General features: G+C 51.4%; 1 protein-coding gene across 2 annotated transcripts; it reads right to left on the bottom strand.

Moving 5' to 3' along the window:
* Window positions 1-496: 496 nt before the first annotated feature.
* On the bottom strand, window positions 497-17,953 carry TFAP2E (transcription factor AP-2 epsilon). Of its 2 annotated transcripts, none has more exons than XM_036911941.2 (7): window positions 17,615-17,953; window positions 16,822-17,304; window positions 16,212-16,263; window positions 5,502-5,724; window positions 4,140-4,258; window positions 3,434-3,575; window positions 497-1,662 (listed from the first exon to the last, which is right to left on the bottom strand). In XM_036911941.2, the coding sequence occupies exons 1-7, from the start codon at window positions 17,639-17,641 to the stop codon at window positions 1,380-1,382; spliced, it is 1,329 nt and encodes a 442-aa protein (XP_036767836.2). In that variant the 5' UTR covers window positions 17,642-17,953; the 3' UTR covers window positions 497-1,379. The 2 variants fall into 2 exon arrangements, with proteins under 2 accessions (XP_036767836.2, XP_057355979.1); XM_057499996.1 differs by having other exon boundaries at window positions 17,492-17,635.

The raw sequence follows: 17,953 nt of genomic DNA, 5'->3' as shown, positions 1-17,953 counted from the left end.
ATAATGTAGTATTCAGAAATGTAGAGACTGATGACGCAGAAGACAAAAGATGCCTGAAGAGTGAAGTCCTCAAGAAGACAGGTGGATTAGCATCACACACACACACACACACACACAGAGTCGCCAGCATTCATGCTGACAGACCATTTCATAGACGTAACAGCCTGACACATTCACACACAGCCCCACCAAGGCACAGTAATATACACACACACACACACACACACACACACACAACTACCAGCCACACTGACAAGCCAGATTCACACACAGCCCCACCAAGGCACAGTAACATACAAACACACACACACACACACACACACACACATCTGCATCCCCACCATGCAGGTGCCCACAGCTCCTCTTATGATCCCTCCTCAGAGGCCCCTTCCCATTCCAACCCCTCCTCCCAGTTTCCAGGCCCTGCTATACCACTAACATTGCCCCCTTGGGAGGCAAATCTAGGCCTGGACTGAAGGACAGAAAGGGCTTCATATCCAATGAAAATGTTTTATTAAGAATGAGAAAGCAGTCTGAGAGTTGGGGAGGTACATCTGCAGAGTCAAGAGGAACAACAGCAAATACAAAATCCCAGTGACAACCTCAGGGTCCCTGACACATCTTTCTTCCCTCCTGGCCCACCCATAGCCCTTTGTGAGCAAAAACACCCTCTCCATTCTGGTCCAGTTGGTGGACATCTTCGTACATGAGCAGAAAACAGTGAAATAAGAGTCCAATTAATTGGGATAAATAAGTTGCACTGGACATTTTTAAATTTTCAAATTTAATTACAAAATAAATAAATAAACAGCAACAGGACTGTGAAGTGCAGTCTAGATTCAAGTTCTGCTTTTTTGTGCTTTATCCTCTTTGTTCCTTGAGGACTCCTCCTGCCCACTTCTTTCCAAGAGTGGGAGGGGTCCACAGAGCCCACTGGGCCTCCTGCCATGCCCCTTTTTTGGGGGTAGGAGATTCTGGGATTAGGAGTACTAGCTCCTCAGTAGCACCTCTGGCCTGTTAATTCCTCTCCTACCATCAGTAAAAACTGCAAGGCCTCGGCCCTAGGAGCACCGATTGCTGCCCGGGCACCCCACTTGGCAGGGCTCAGCCCCAAGAGCCAGGGTTTTCCATTCCAATTTCCTGTCCACACACTTCTCAGCAGTTGAGGGTCAGAAAATTGCACACATGAGGCAGATGCCTGTGCCCTTAAACCACCACACAGAGGCCACCCCCTACTTCTTCAAGTCAGACCCCTAACTTGGGTTTTTCTTTCTGGGCTGACTCCAACCCCACCTTTTAAACCTTTCAGGCCCACCCCTAGGAGCTAAGACCTCATTGCAGGCCGTGGGAGCCTCTTAGGGATGGGGCGGGGGAGGTGGTCATTTCCGATGCTTGGCATCCTTCTCTGAAGCCTTGGTGTCACCATGCCCACTGCCTGTGCTACTTAGAAACATCTTGTCCAGCCCTTTGAGTGACTCTAGCAAGTAGTTCTGGAAAGCAGTGAGTGCAGCGCAGATGGCGGGTCCACCAAAGCCGTGGGTGATGAGGCTGAAGTGTGTTAGGCAACTCTGCACTCCAGGCTCCAGGATGAGTGCTGGGCGGCTATTGCCCAGTGGTGAGCGGTCCTGAGCCACCAAGTCCGCAAACTCTTTACAGATCTGCCTGATGGAGGAAAGGGTCAGAGGTTAGAGGACAAAGTTCTTAGCCCAGAGGACGTACCAATGTGCTGGGCACTTCATATATATCTGTGATTACCAATCCTGCCAATAGTCTGCAAATGATCATCAGCCATTTTATAGAAAAGGAAACTAAGGTTCAGAGGGACATTAACTGACTAGCCCAATATTCAGCTAGTAAACATCATATGCTAGTACCCTATGATCTCCCTTGCTGCGAGTATCCTGACCACATTCAAAGTCCAGCTTAACTACTACTTTCTAGGAAACTTTCCTTGATCCCCTCTCTCACCCCGACCCCAAACAGAGATTTGTTCTCTGTTTTGCTTCACAGAGATTTGTCTTTGAAATTATCAGGAAACAATCCATAACCTTCCTTGGAAAATTGAAATAATAGCCAGCAGAGAACATGAACTGAAGCCTACATGCTGCCATATCACTTAATCCTTGCAACAAATCTGTATTGTCATTATTATCCCATAATATGTTGGGGAAACTGGCTTCAGATAGGTTAGACGACCTACCCAAGTGACTAAGCTGGGATTGGAATCAGCTCCAGTTTGCAACCATTATTCATTTCTTTGTACATCCTGCAAATGACCTAGGCAGGAGAGTCACTGGTGTCTCACATTTGTATCACCATGGAACCCAGTCAGCATCTTAGACATGACTGACTGGGACCCAGGAAGTGCTCGATGAGTTAGCTGATTAACGAGTGGGGTGAGCCCTGTTCTAGAGTTTCTCCAGCTACAATGTGAGCAGCCTCAAAGGTCCTACGGGGCATGGCAGTCTGAGTCTATGATTCCACTTCTGCCTTGGGGGATGGAGGGAGCCTCAAAGGAGGGAGGTGGGAGTTGAGGTTTGAAGGACTGCATGGATGATATCCTAAGAACAGCAAACCCAAGGATGAGAGAGCAAGAGGGAGCAAGCAGGTCAGTTGGAGCAGGTGTGGTAAGTGCAGGCCAGGTTGTAGGGCCCTCAAAGGAGTCTGGACTTTACCTGACAGATTAGTAGTTTTCACTTTTTTTTTTTTTTTTTTTATTACTTTTTCCCTCTCTTTGTGTCTCTGTCTCTTCTTGCAGTGGGACCTCGTCTAAAAACTGAACCTTAATGAGTTACCGATTCATTGTATAGGTCCTGAGGCATCCCCGCAGAACCTAGTTTGAAAATCAATGCAGTAGCAGAGAAAGCCACTCAAGGTTCTTGGCCAGGGGAGCACTGCATGTGCAGGAAGGCTAAGGGGACAGTGGGGCACTGGTGTGAAGGTCCAGGAGTGAGATTAGGAGACCAGAGTTGAGCATGTAAATGGTGAGGGAGGCACCAACAGGACTTGCAGAGGGGTCAGGTGTGCAGTAAGATCAAAGGAGGGTCAACCTGGAGCCTAGGTGGGCCTTGGTGCCCTGATGGAAGTCACTGGAGCAAAAGGGCTAATGGGCAAGACTCAGGCAGGGGGAGCAAGACCACAGAACCTCAGACTTGGATGGGACTGGGGCTGGCGGTACCACAGGGCAGCATGTGGGGGTTTGGTACCCACACATAGGCCTGTGTAAGCCTGTCTGACAGCATTTGCTGATGCATAGAACCCAGATATGTTCATGTGTTCTTGTGTGCCCCTGTGTGTGCCCATGTGTGGTGCCACTTGTACATCACATGTGCACCTGACTGGTGTCTGCATTGCACTATATGTGCTAAGCATGGCACCCACGACAGCCTGTGCATAGTGACCTAAAGCACCCACGCATGGCACTGTCACTCACTTGGCGGCCAGCAGCATGCTCTTGCGGCTCTGCAGCTCCCCGGGGTCAGCATGCTGTCGGGACAGGTACTCCGCTGCTGCCTTGGCTGGGAACTCAGTCTCACAGACGTAGCCAAAGTCTCGGGCCAGGTGCACGGCCTCTCCTGGGAGGAGGGGCAGCGAGATGAGCTTTCACTACAGCCAGCTTTACCTCTGAGCCTGTAGCATGGCCTTGAACCTCCGCTCTGGCCAGGAGCCATCCTGATCCATCCAGCTTCTACAGACCTTTCTCTGATTTCCCTCCTAGCCCAGCTCCAGCCCCAATCCCACTGTCCTCCCCTGGGGCCACAAGGGATGGGTTCTGAGCTCAAAGGTGGGCATTGAACCCACCAGGTTATCCTAGAGCCTAAGCTCAAAATGACCAAGCCCAGAGTCACCAGCCTCTAGGGAAGGACACTCATCTGCTCATCCCATTACCACATCTGAACACTGGCCACTTCCCACACACACACACACACACACATACACACACAACACGCTCTCTACTCTGTGGGCACATGCACATGAGTGCATGCACACCGACTATCCACACATATCACACACACCCCTTATACATGATACACAGAGAACACACATGCTAAACACTCTCTCTTGCACTGGAGATAGTCACATGGGATGGCATAGATCCCCCCATGTTCACACTCAGGTACACATCAAGCCTCACTCACCCTCTACCAGTGAAGTCAGCAGGGTCACATTGGCAGCCTTGCGACGGCCAGCTGGCAGGTTGAGCCCAATCTTCTCCAGTCGTTCCCGCAGGCACCGGCCCCCATTCTTGGACTTGGCCCTTGACATGCAGAGAGAGAGACACACACTGTGAAGACAAGAGCGAAGCACATACCCTAAGTGACCCTGACAGGGTCTCGCTACCTCCACCAAGCCCTGCTAGGGTTTGGATCTGCCTCTGGGGCCGCTTTCAGCCTGTTCCAACCTCCTAACCTCACTAGCTTTGGAGCAAGATGCAGGTGGGAGGCCTAGCATCCAGCTATTTCTCCCTAATCCTCTCAGCAGCAGGGATACCCCCCAGAGTGGGGCAGGATAGCCAGCATCATGGGGTGCTTTTCCCCACCTGAGCACACAGCTGGGCCAGTGACACATCAGTACTCAAGGACACACAGACCTCTATGCAAAGAAATGGACATACAGAGACACGTGGGAGGACACAGGTAGACACACAGTCACCCAGGGACACATAGATACACACAAATGAACACACACTGAAGGCCAAGAATAAAGACACATACCAATACAGACATGCAGACTCAGACACCCAGGGGCACATAGGGACATAGCGACACATGTTCACACCAAGTCAGGATCCCAGGGACATGTGTACAGATGCAAGCCCCTTTGGGGTGCTCAGAGGGACCAGGGATAAGGAGATACCCACACATCTGCACAAATGTATCCCCACACAGAGGTATAGACATGTAAACATACATGTCTAGCTCCAGATGTACATGCGATCACACATAGAGTAGGGCACACTGTAGCCGACTCATCCCACTAAAAGTACCACAGGTAACTCAAACTTTTGGAAACATACTTCTGGCTGTCCCCTACACCACACACATACACGCACACATGTCCTCAGACACATCAAAATGCACAGCCCTAAACACAAATGTCCTACCCAGATACAAGGACAGGCACAGAGACAGACACAGAACCATAAAACCAAACGAGGGTCCTCAAGGCACCAGAGAGGCCTATGCTCCACAGGGAACAGCCCTTGGATCCTGGGGGTCCCTTTCCTGGGGAAGGGAGTGACAATGGCACTCCCAAAGTGAGCAAGTCCTCCATCCCTTCTCTGTGCCCAGGCTTCTTTCTCCACTACCCACCCCCAAGCCCACAGACATGGGATCTGCTGGGGACCTGGGTCTCCCCCAGAGCATGCACAACCCCCCGGGGAGACTGAGGTGGACATGATGCTGTGACCTGGTCACTAAGGCTGGCCCCTCTCTGATCCTCTAGAAAAGTCTAAACTGACCACGGAGTTTGGCCCAGGAGTTGTGAGCTGGCCATCCTACCTGCGAAGGACACCACCCAGGAGAGAGGCGTTGAGGCACTCGGGAGGCGAGAGTCGCCGCTGGACCTCCCCCACTGTCACCTTGTACTTGGACGTTGAGCTGAGCAGCGACAGCCGGCCTGGCACGGAGCAGAAGACCTCACTGGGGTTTGTGATGCCACCAATCAGGCTGTCTTTGGCCAGCGAGAGGGCTGAAAGGCCACTGGCTTTGGAGGGGATGGGGACTGTGAAGCAGAAGCAAGAGCAAGGGAGAGAGAGACAACACTGAGCCAGGGACCACAGGATGCTGGCACTGTCCACCTGTGGAGTGTGCACGCTGAAGATGCCCTGACTGCTGGGCACCGTGCTCCAAGCCGTGCACATAGCCACATCTGAATGGCCTAGCACCATTCAGAGGGGGCTCTACTATCCCCTCTTTACAATGGAAGAGACTGAGGCACCTTGAGGTTTATGTGACTCACTGAAGTTCACTCTAATGGGTGGTGGAAACTGACCCCAGAGTTGTCTGGCTCTTGAACCCATGTTCCCTTCACTGAGCCAATCTGGTTCCCTATTAAAACTCAAACAGCTTCAGCAGAGTCTTGGAGTTTGGGTATGTGCAATCAGAGCGGGAGCTGGAAGTATGGAAATGGAGTCTGAGTTGGAGGCAGGATTCCTGGGTCACTGCAGCAGGGTCCAGCCAGGTCTGTGCAACCACAAGGAGCCCCCAGCTTCCCCTGCCTGCTGCTGATACCCATATTTCCCTACCCCCAGACCAGTGAGAGGCCTTGGGGCTTTGGACTCCCACATCCCAGAGACAGAGAGGCTATGGCCCCACTGGGCTTCCAGCCCTGGCTTGCTTCCTGCCCAGTCACTCTCGGATTCTCAAGAAGACCAGGAATAAAGAGACACACCCTTCCACCAAATGCTAATTATCTACTTGCCTCCCGCTTAGCCTCAGGGGAAGGAAGAAGAAAGGAGATACTTGCTTCTTCTTTCAAGGATGTGAGAGTCTTGGTAGAAAGGCCAGCTTTGTGAGTCTGTATGTGTGATGGGATCAAGTGAGGAGCCTCAGGGCAACAATTAGGAGCACTAGCTATGCCATGTGCCTACATAGATAACCTCACCGAATCCTCAGAACAACCCACGATGGGGGCTACCTTTATTATACCCATCTTACAGATGAGGAGACAGAAGCAGAGAGAAGTGAAGTAGTGTGCCTGTGGTCACACAGGTGGTAGACTGAGAACCAGCAGCAAGCCCTAGACTGTGGTCTCAAAAGCAGCACTCTTGGCCCTCCAGCCATTCAGCAAATACTTAGTGAGCCCGTGTGTGCCAGGAACCGTGCTAGGCTTTGGGAATGCAGAGATTAGCAAGGCTGACCCAGTCCCTGACCTGGCACAGCCCTTCCCTCCACCTGGTCACCCAGCCAGAAACCTCGGGGATGCCCTCTCCCCGCACATCCCATCCATCATGACATCCCACACCTTTCTTCTTCCCCCAAGCCCTGGATACGGCCAATTCACCTGTGCACAGAGGCTCGCTCACATCCCGCCTGAATTTCTGCACAGCCCCTGCTCTGGTCTCCCTGCCCTGCTCCAGAGGGATCTTCCTGAAACACACATCCCTTCCCAGCCTCAAACCCATCAGTGCAGGTCAGTTGCCTGAGAATCAAATCCCGGGTCCATAGCTGGGCAGAACGACACCATCTACCTTCAGTGAGTACCAACTACATACGAAGTGCCATACATTAACAGCTCTGTGGAGAAGAGGTTCTTTCTTCCACAGAGTTTCTTCATTTAAAAGTAAAGAAACTAAAAGTTCAAAGAGGTTAAGATGGTACCGCAAGTAAGGAACAGAAATGGCTCTTGAATTCTGATCATGGACTCCAAGGTTCAGATCCTTGACCATGGTAATGCCCTCTGTCTAAGGCGCTGTGTCACCCTCCTTCCTGTCCCAGCCCTTGCCTACCCCTTTTGCCTGGTCCCCCATTTGTCCCTTTGGCTCTCAACCCACACTGACCAATAAAAATATACTATGAGCCACACACATAATTTAAATTTCTACTAGCCCCATTTAAAAGAATTAAAAAGCATGTGAGGTTAATTTGCCCCATATATAAAAGATATTACTATTGAAACACTTAATCAATATTTAAAAATTATTAACAAGCTATTTCACATTCTTTTCTTATACTTAGTCTTCAAAGATCAATGCATTTCAATGCATTATTTTATGCTTTCAGCTCATCTTAATTCAGACTAGCCACATTTCAAGTCCCAGTAGCCACATGTGGCTCATGGCTCCCACGGTGGACAGCATAGCTCAAGGCTTCAAAGAGGAGCAGTGCAACAGGTAACATAAATAAGCGGGATACGGGAGGCTGATGCCACCCTAGGTAAAGCTGTTCCCAGGCTCAGTGTTGTCACACAGGGCACATCAACATTTCCAGACCTCCTAGTTTGTCTTTTTTTTTGCCGATGAGACTGGGATTATGGATTTCTTTGTGAAATCTCTGGATTTTTTAATTCAATTGATTAAAAAATTAAAAAACCCAGCACAGGCCAAACGAAGTATGTGTAAAATGCCACCTGGAATGTGGGGCCACCAGCATGTGAGCACGGTGAACCCCTTAGAACTGCTCACTGTCTGTTTCAGGGGCCCTTCAGCATTTTCCTAAGCAAGGTCCCCTCCTTACCAAGCCTCAGTTCAGGCACCATCCCTGATACAAAGCTTCCTGGCCTCTTGATCCTAGCTCCTGCTTATCTTCTGTTCCTGGCCTTACCACACTGGCCCTGTATGTCTGCTTCCACACTGTCTTCCCCCCTAACTGGGAGTGCCTTGAAGGCAGGTTTTGGCACAAGTGGGCATCAGTGAATGTGGAATAAATGATTGAAGCAAGGGCTCCTGAAACTCGAAATGGGGAAAAGAGTGGTGGCCCACTGCCTAGATGTTGGGGTGGGGGGCTTTGTGGAAGCCTCTGTCCTTTGCTAGCAATGGATAGTAAAACCACCCTTCCTCTATAGGTCCCCCTTCAGGCAACCAGGAGGGGCTGAAGTCATGGATGGGGGTGAGTGGGAGAAGTGGAGAGGTGGGGGGATGTGGAGAGAAAGAACAGCATATAAACTCTGCCCCAGGCCAGTTTCTTGTCCCCAGAGCAGAAGGAACATGAGGTGAGGCAAGTGACCTTGGATGCAAATTTAAGAAGGCAACAAAAATCTCAGCAATCAAGATAAATAGTGTTTTGATGCAATATTTTAAAAAATAAAAATGTAAAAAAATCCTGGTGACAAAGTATCAAAATTTTCAATTAGAAACAGGCTCTGAGCCTGCTCTTGCATGTCCCTGCCTCGCTCACCTTGCCCTAATGCCAGCCGTGTCTCAGGGTGAGGCGCAAGGATGTCCTCACTCAACAGACACCAAACTGGCCATGCAAAGGGAGGCATCCCCGCCTCCCACCCCAGGGCCTCCCAGGCCTTGCTCAGGTTTCCTCTTCAGCTGTGCCCCTCTGCCTTACAGACTTCTTGGAGCGACTGGACTATTGTATATCTCTACTGTTTTAGTAGTTTCATTACTATGTTCAAATGCATCAAAATTTATAGAAATGCACAGCTAAAAAGGGTAAACTGTGCTGTATGGAAGTTATTCTTCAACCTTGACTTAAAAAAACAATAAAGCTACAAATTGTTAAAATAAAAAGGGTCAGGGAGACTATCCCCCCTTCGCAACTCCTGGCCAGAGGGAGCAGCAGTCAGGGGAACGGAAAATTCTTCAGCAGCCTCCTCCATCCAACTTCTGTTAAAACCTGGGCAACCCCCTTGAGGCCAGGCCCTGGGGAGAGGGGAGAGAGACCAATGCTGTATGAGGCAGTTTGTGCACATGCAAACAGGGACATATGGGAACACACGTGAGTCACAAAAATGACTGTACACAAAAACTACGCCCTGTTACAGATAGAGCAAGGAGGGTGAGATTGTGCATGTGTGCACTTACTCATTCAACAAATACAGAGCCCCAGCCATATACACATAGTCTCTGTCAACCTTGAGCAACACAGGAATGTGGCAACATGCATGTGGATATCCCAGTGCTTTTACTCCTGCTGACATATTCAAACATGGAGTGCATGATGAATTTTTGCAAATAGAGATGCAGCTAAGTGTAGGTGCATAACAGGAGGACATGGGCTCTTGTATGTGAATGACAGACATTGCTGCTTCCCCCGTTATGACAGAATCTCTTCCCTCAAAAATGGCAAGAGGGATGGAACCCAAGGTTAGGGAAGCCTGGGGAAAGGACTGTCATGGAGGTGAGAACTAAACCAGCACAGATTACAAAGCAAGGACACTAAAGTTTGTCTCCCATACACCATGACTCTTGAAGCTGAAGTGGTTTCTCATGGTGGTCATAAAGCAAAAGCCATATAGATATACACTCCTATAGACACACAAGCTCCTAGTTATTCAAGCTGTCAGACAAGACTCTCACACACAGGTCTACACAGTTCATCCACAGGTAGTAGATATGGTCTGGTCTGACCACTGAATCTGGGGAGTCTATAACAGACTCTCCCAGAAAGCTGGTTAAAATTGCAATCCCTTCTGGGAAAAAACATAGGAGAAAAATCTTTGTAACAGAGATATAATACCAAAAGCATGATCCATAAAAGAAAATTGGACTCCATCAAAATTTACAACTTCAGCACCTCAAAAGATAAACTATTAAGAAAATAAAAAGTCAAAAAACCATAGACTTGAAGAAGATATTTGCAAATCTTATAAAATCTTATATTTATTTGATCAAGGATGTGTATCTAGAGCATATAAAGAACTCTAATAACTTAATAGTATTGGCAAATCATATAAAATCTTATATTTGATCAAGGATGTATATCCCTAGTATATAAAGAACTCTTATAACTTGATAATAAGATAACCCAATTAGAAAATGTTTAAAATATGTGAATAGACATTTCACTAAAAATGATATATAGATGTCTAATAAGCACATGAAAAAGTGCTCAACATCATTAGTCAGTTAGGGAGATGGAAACTAAAACTATACTAAGATATTACTAGAATGACTATAATTAAATAAACACTATCAAGTGTAGTGAGGATGTAGAGAAACTGGAACCCTCACACACTGCTAGTAGGAATGTGAAATAGAACAGCTACTTTAGGAAACATTTTGGCAGTTTCTTAAAAGGTAAATACAAACTTACCATAAAATCCAGCAATTCCACTCCTAGGAATTTACCTAAGAGCAATGAAAACGTATGTCCACACAAAGACATGTGAATGATCATAGCAGCTGGGAACTACCCAAGTGTCCATCAACTGATGAATGCATAAACAAAGTGTTTTCATCCATACAAGGGAGTACTACTCAACAACAAAATGAAATGAACTAGTTGATACATGCTATAACACAGATGAACCTCAAAAAAATTATGCTGCTAAGTAGAAGGAGCTAGATGAAAAACTTTGAGTATTTACATATCCCATTTATAGAATATGTCCAGAATATGCAAATATATAGACAAAAAGATCAGTAGTTACCTAAGGGCTTGGGGTGGGAATGGGGATTAACTATAAATGTGAATGAAGGAATTTAAAAATGGACTGTGGTAATGGTTACACAACACTAAAAATTTACTTAAAATGATTGAATTATAACTCCTACAAAGGGTGAGTTTTGGGTATGTAAGTTTTTCTTGAATAAATCCATTAAAAAATGCAAGTTCCAGGGTCATACTTCGCAGGGATTCTCATTCAGAGGATGTAGGCTGGTGCCCAGGAAATCTGCATTTTTTAAACAAATACCTCCAAGGGATTCTGGTGCATGGGGGGTTCTTTAGACCACATTTGGAATACCAATGGCCGGCCCAAAGTCTAGGGTTGGGGGAGAGACAGCAGGAGGAGGGGTAGTGACCCTTTTCCTAGCCCACTTGACTCTCTTCATGTCCCCTTGAGGGAACGGCTGGTTAAGTTTCCTTTTCACCAACTGCCAGAGGTTTTCTTTTAAATGTAGCTGTACCCTTCACTCCCCTGCACTATGCTGCCCTCAGGTAACATCCAAACTATTTTCATGGGCACTGGTTTCTTGGTCTCTTTCTGGGACAGACAGTGGCCTGGGAAGCAAGTGAGGCCAGGTTGTGGAAGTGCAGGGTCAGGTTCTCTCTTGATGTAAAATTTTGATATTTTGTTTATCATGGATTTTTTGCATTATTTTTTATTTTTTAAATTAAGGTATCATTGATATACACTCTCATGAAGGTTTCACAAGAAAAACAATGTGGTTACTACATTCACCCATATTATCGAGTTCCCCCCATACCCCACTGCAGTCACTGTCCATCAGTGTAGTAAGATGCCACAGAGTCACTACTTTTCTTCTCTGTGCTACACTGTCTTCCCATGACCCCCACACCATGTGTACTAATCATAATACTCCTCAATCCTCTTCTCCCTCCCTCCCCACCCACCTTCCCCCACCCCTCCCCTTTTTGCTTAGAGATATACTTGCAAGCCCAGACCCTCCCATCTCCCTTTAGCCAAGAACAGAGGTGAGAGTGACTGTTTATGACAGCTTCTGTGCTGCAGATGCCCTGAGACTGGACAACAGACCCCAGGAAAGAAGGGTTTCCTATGCCCAAGTAAGTAACCACCATTCTCCTGAAGGAAGAAGAGATACCTCGCTTCTCATCCCAAACCAGCCCCTCCAGCTGTGACTGTATAACCTGAAACCTGGGGAGGTTTTAACCTTTCTTGTCTGGCTTTTCCACAGGCAGGGCATTTGCACATGCTGTGCCTAGCTGAGTGCAACTGGGGAAAGTAGTTCTGCCCACCCCACACCCCTTCTCCCAATGCCCTCAGACTTCAAGACCACACCTGCTGAGACCCATCCTAATGATTCTTCTCCAAAAGGGGAACCCACCTATACTGCTGGTGGGAATGTAAGATAGTTCAACCATTGTGGACAGCAATATGGAGGGTCCTCAAAAAACTAAAAATAAAAATACCGTTTGACCCGGGATTTTATCCAAAAGAATACAACTTCTCAGATTCAAAAAGACATATGCATCCCTATGTTTATCGCAGCACTTTTTACAATAGCCAAGATATGGAAGAAACCTAAATGTCCATCAGTAGGTGAATGGATAAAGATGTGGTACATATACACAATCGAATACTATTCAGCCATAAGAAAGAAACAAATCTTACCATTTGCAACAACATGGATGGAGCTGAAGGATATTATGCTCAGTGAAATAAGCCAGGCAGAGAAAGACAAGTGCCAAATGATTTCCCTCATTTGTGGAGTATAACAAGGAAGCAAAACTGAAGGAACAAAATATCAGCAGACTCAGAGACTCCAAGAATGAAGAACTAGTGGTTACCAAAAGGGAGGGGTGTGTGAGGGAAGAAGGGGATTGAGGGGTATTATGTTTAGTACACATGGTGTGGGGATCACAGAGAAAACAGTGTAGCACAGAGAAGGCAAATAGTGAATCTGTGGCATCTTACTACACTGATGGACAGTGAGTGCATTGGGGTATGGGTGGAGACTTGATAATATGGGTACATGTAATAACCACATTGTTTTTTCATGTGAAACCTTCATAAGAGTGTATATCAATAATACCTTAGAAAAAAAAAAAGATTCTTCTCCAGGAAGCCTCCTAACCTCAGGCGCTCACTGCTCCTCCGCTGAGCTTCACCAGACCTGCACAGTAGTATCCCTCTTCCCGACTGCCTTTCTCAGCTGGAAAATATTCCTGTCCACATCTGTGTTCCCCACCAGTCCTGCCTGCTCTCTATGCATTTAGAACAGGCCGTACAACTGGAGGTAACAAATGTGGGCAGAAAATGGAGGGCTCCCGCTCTTCCTCGGGATGGATGGCTCAGCCCCATCTGCCATCTCCTGACCCACCGGTGGCTACAAAGGGCGGCCAGCCTGGAAGTGTACAGTGAAATGGCGCCTTCGCTTCCTCTCCCCTCCAGGAAAAGTGTCCGGAGTAGCCAAGATATTACAACCAAGGTCTGGGCCCCCCCAGAGCTTCCAGGCACCCCGCGTTAGGAAGGCAGTTTTGTGGGTAGGGCTAGGGCTGCCTCCGTTAGGGCTGCCTCAGTTTCTCATTCAGGACTCCAACCACCCGCCACACCGCCTCCCCTCCCACCATGGCCGGAAGGAACGGAGAAATCGGATGCTCCAGTTAGTCAAATAAAACTTTATAATTCCAGGGCTCTGGCCGGATTGTGGTCCCCCACCACCCCCAGCGGGTGCCAGAGGTCTTCAGGACGCGGCAGGGAGTCCTGATGTTGTTGGCAGAGCCTGAGGGCAAAGAAGGGTGCTGATCTCCCGCCCACCCCGAAAGGGCTTGCAGTGTGGCCGGAGTCCCGAGGTAACAGCGGAGAGCCTAGACGACAACTGCCCTCTGCGCGCGGGCCTTCAGCCGGGCGACCTGCTTAGCCTTAGCGGCCCCGCTCTGTCGCGCCCCCCAGCCTAAGTCAAGACCTCCGGGGACGAGCCCTGTCTCCCGGGTGCAAAGCCTGAAACGCCGTCACTGGCCTTCTCTCCTCCCCAAAGGCCCGCGATGCCAGCGGAAGGCCAAGCTCTCGGCTCGGACACAGACGCTTCCTTCTGCAGGAAACCTCAGGCTCTCAGCCCTCTGGGCTATGTTGACATCCAGGAGGGTGCCCAGGGCACAGTTCCCAGCTCAGGTGGCGGGCACTCCACCCGGCTGCACTTGGGCCACCAACGATGTGCGGTCCCGCAGGCGTGCACGCCGGGGTCAGCAACACCCCGCGCCCCACCAGCCCATGTCCAGGCCAGCAAGCAGCACCCAGGACAATGCGGGCCGCATTCACTGTGTTCTGGGGATCACCTTTGGGGATTCTGGGACACACCCAGGACCCAGGATTTATGGAAGTTGATGTCCTTTGAAAGAAACCAACAGGGGGCAATTCCAGTCACTGCCTGAAGGCAATCTCCGGTCCTGGCTTTGGCCCGGGGTTTGAGGTTTAAGGTACTCAGAGTCCTGGCTCCGCCCTTCCCCAGCGCAGAGGTGGCCAAGCCCTTTCGCAAACTGCAGGAGGCTGGACTCCCCAAGAGAGTCAGTGAGCCTAGGCCCCCTACCCCCTGGAGTCCGCATAGGAGTCGTTCGGGAACTGGGACCTGCGACCGTGACCGTATCTCTGATGGACGCAGCCCTTTGGCAGACTTTTGCCTACTACAGACTAAGCCCCTCTTTCCGATGAGTTCAAAAAAGTCCACTAAACCAATGCAGTGACGCCAGCAAAGAGCTAGGTCCCGAGCGCACACCTACACCCCGACTCCAGGAAGCCTCGTTCCCAGCGTCCTCCCCACACCCCCAGCTCCAGGTGACACAGCCCCATCCATACCTGAAGCCTCCCTCCCCCAAGTTCCGGGAGCCTTGTCCCTACATCTTCTCCGCACCCATTCCAAGCTGTCCAGCTAACTCCCAGCCGCAACTCCTAAAGTCCAGCCCCATCTCTCACCCCCAGCTGGAGCCCCAGCCTCTCCTGAGAACACGTGGAGGGCAGAGAGAGCCGGGGCTTGAATTCTCTTCTGAAAAACACCTCGGTAAATCCCACGGGAGCAGCTGCTGCCCCAGGCACCGCGGCAGGCTCCTCTGTGCCTCCCAATTCCTCTCGGGCACCCGCCCCAAATCTAAGAAGCCCGCCCAACGCCTGGATCCCTTTGAATCTCTGTCTTTCTGTCTCTTTCTCACCTTTCCCTGGCACTGCCAGAACTTAGTTTTGGCACGAAAATCTACTCAAGGACAGGTCTCAAACACTTGGCTTTTACTATTGCACAGATACAAACATCCCCGAAAATATGAGAAGCAACCCTCACATGCTTAGAGATTCTCAGTACCAAAGAACCAATTCTGGAACACAGTAGAGACCCTGACACACACATACAGGAATGTACAATGTACATCAGCATAATAAACATCACAAACTCACAGGAACAGAGACACATTTACACACCAAGAAATACCAGAAAGACATCTAGGAAAGGAACATACAGACATGTCCAGGACCTGGAACTCACACAGACACCAAACCAGAAGCAGGCGGGCCCTGACCGTCCTGCACACAGCCTAACACAAAATAATCCCACACCAACCCCCCCAAATCCTAAATACGGAAAGAGGCTCCCGCATGGAGAGAAAATTCCCCAGGGAAATGTGACGCCACCCCAATCCCCTCAAAGACCTGCCTAGGAAGCAAAGCGGCAGAAAGTGCTTGCCAGGCTAGGATATTTTAAGACTTTGTAATGGGGGAATCATTAAACAAAATCCGTGGGAACAGCACCCCGATTCCCACCTCTTAGGGAAAGTGGTTTAACTCGTTCTGCAAAGTAACTCCAGATCCACAAGAGCACCCTCCCTCCCCTGGGTAGGGAGAGTCCGGGCCCCTGCGCGGCTTGGCTGGCCCGGGCAGCCCAGTGAGCCAGCATGGGCTGGGCCACCCTAGGCGGCAGTCTCTGGGGCCAACTCACCAATCCGCACAACTGCCCAAGCTCTGCCAGGCCCCCAGTTCCCACTGTCTCTCTGCTGGGCAGGGAAGAGTGTCCGGCGGCCACCAAGCTCAGCGACACACTGGAGGCACGCTCCACGGGGAAGAAAATGGGTCTGTACACCTTGTGCCTGCACCAGCTCGCCTGGTTCTGCCCTGGCAGATGAACGCCAATTCCTCACCTTTCTTGATCACGGATTGGTCCAGGAGGCTCATTCCGGGCTCATCCATGACCTGCAAATAGGAAAGATAGTGGTAAGGGCCCTCGTAGACCTAGTCTCCTTTAGCTTCCTAAACCTGTACTGTTCCTGGTTCCTGTCCTGTCTGCTCCGCCCAAGGCGCACCACCGTCTTTTGGGGCGGCGACAGGCGGGACCAGGATTCCCAGGATTGCCAGGCTCAGCGTGCCTCAGCGTTCGGCGCTAAAAGGGAATTGTGAGCCTTAGAGAGGCAACTCCTCTCTTCATTCCAGGCAGGCTGCCCCCAATAGACTGGGACTAGGCATAGATGCCCCGCGTGGCCCAGTAGAGAGGGAGAGAAGGGGTTCAGGCCTAGCCCATTTACTCCGCCGAGGGTTGCAGTCATCCGGGCACCTCGCACGGACTCAGTGCCTGGCCGCCTTTAAGGGCCAGTCAGGGTCTAACCCAAGACGTGTGATGCATCCTCGGAGTCACGAGTGAGAAGTGGCAGGCTGAGAGAAAAGTTGGGTTCCCGCATTCGTCACTTTAACTCCAGCCAGAGTCCTAAATCACCGCGGCCAGTCCTGGCCCATCCCGGACCGTTCGGGCCTCACCTGCAGGTCCTCCAGGCCGGGCGGCGCCGCCAGGCCGGGGAGGCCGAGGGGCGCGTCAGCCAGGCCGTGCGCGCCGTCGGCCAGGCCGTGCAGGAGCCGGGGCACGGCGGCGGCATAGTCGCGGCGCGGGTCAAGGCCCAGGGCGCGGGCGGGCGGCGCCAGCAGGCCGGGCGGCTCGTCGTGGGCGCGGGCAGCAGCGCGGGGCGCGGCCCAGGCAGGCTGTGGAGGCTGCGGCTGCGCCAGGGGCGCCAGGCCGCCGTAAGGGTCCGCGGCCAGGTGGGGAAAGGCGGCGGCGGCGTCGGGCGCCTGGCCGTAGGGCAGTGGCGGCTGCGGGTAGGGCGGCGGGAAGTAGGGAGGCTGGAAGTCGGCGGCAGCGGCGGCGGCGGGCGTGTGGCAGAGCGGCGGCGCAGGCCCGTAGGCCGCCTGGGGCAGAGACGACAGGCGGGCCCCGCCAGCCGCTGCGCCCAGCCCGTCGGGGCGCTCCTGGGGAAGGAGAGGGGCGCGTTAGGCAACCCACCGGCAGCTGAAAAGACTTCAGCCCGAAAGGACCCTCCTCAGCTGGAGAAGGCCCAGCTGCCGTCCTGCCCGCGTCCCGGGGCCCGAGGTCTACCGCTGAGTGATCCGCGGGCGCGGGAGCCGCGGGCTGGGGACAGCGGTTTCCTGCGCTCACCGTTCTCATCTGGCGGAATCCCGGTGGCCCCCTCCCTCCGAGATTTCGTTGGAGGTTCAGGTTCGGAAGGTCCAGCACTCAGGCTTCCTGAGCCCCTGTGCCCCCGGACCCGAGACCACTCACCATGGCGGAGTAGGTGTGCACCAGCATGGGGCGGGGAGTGTGGGGCGCGAGGCGTGGCGGCGGTGGAGCCCTCGCCCGACGGCGAGCGCTGCGGGAAGAGGCACGGGGAGCCTGCCCAGCCCCGCGGGGTCACGTTGCGGCGGCGGGGTGCAACCCTGTCCGGTGCTCAGCGGGCGTCGGGTCTTCAGCTGTGGGCGCCCCCGGGTGGGCCCATGGGGGCGTGACGGACGGGCGCTGATGGCACTTGGATAAGTCGGTCAACGGGTGCCCAGCGCCCTCCCCTCCTCCTCTGAGCGCAGTCTGCTCCATGCACTCCAGTTATAGTGGCGGGGGCGCGCC

The sequence above is a fragment of the Manis pentadactyla genome, chromosome 4 (genome assembly GCF_030020395.1).
Source record: "Manis pentadactyla isolate mManPen7 chromosome 4, mManPen7.hap1, whole genome shotgun sequence".
NCBI classification, from domain to species: domain Eukaryota; kingdom Metazoa; phylum Chordata; class Mammalia; order Pholidota; family Manidae; genus Manis; species Manis pentadactyla.
This window is presented reverse-complemented; position numbering and strand designations above follow the sequence as displayed.

What these genes read in the sequence shown, in the direction of transcription:
- TFAP2E (XM_036911941.2), bottom strand. Translation starts at nt 17,641, where the DNA reads ATGCTGGTGCACACCTACTCCGCCATG. An exon ending in GCTGACTTCACTGGTAGAGG is followed by an intron (nt 3,576 to 4,139) that starts GTGAGTGAGGCT and finishes CCCTCCTCCCAG; the next exon opens with GAGAGGCCGTGCACCTGGCC. An exon ending in AGCATGCTGCTGGCCGCCAA is followed by an intron (nt 1,663 to 3,433) that starts GTGAGTGACAGT and finishes TTCCTCCATCAG; the next exon opens with GCAGATCTGTAAAGAGTTTG.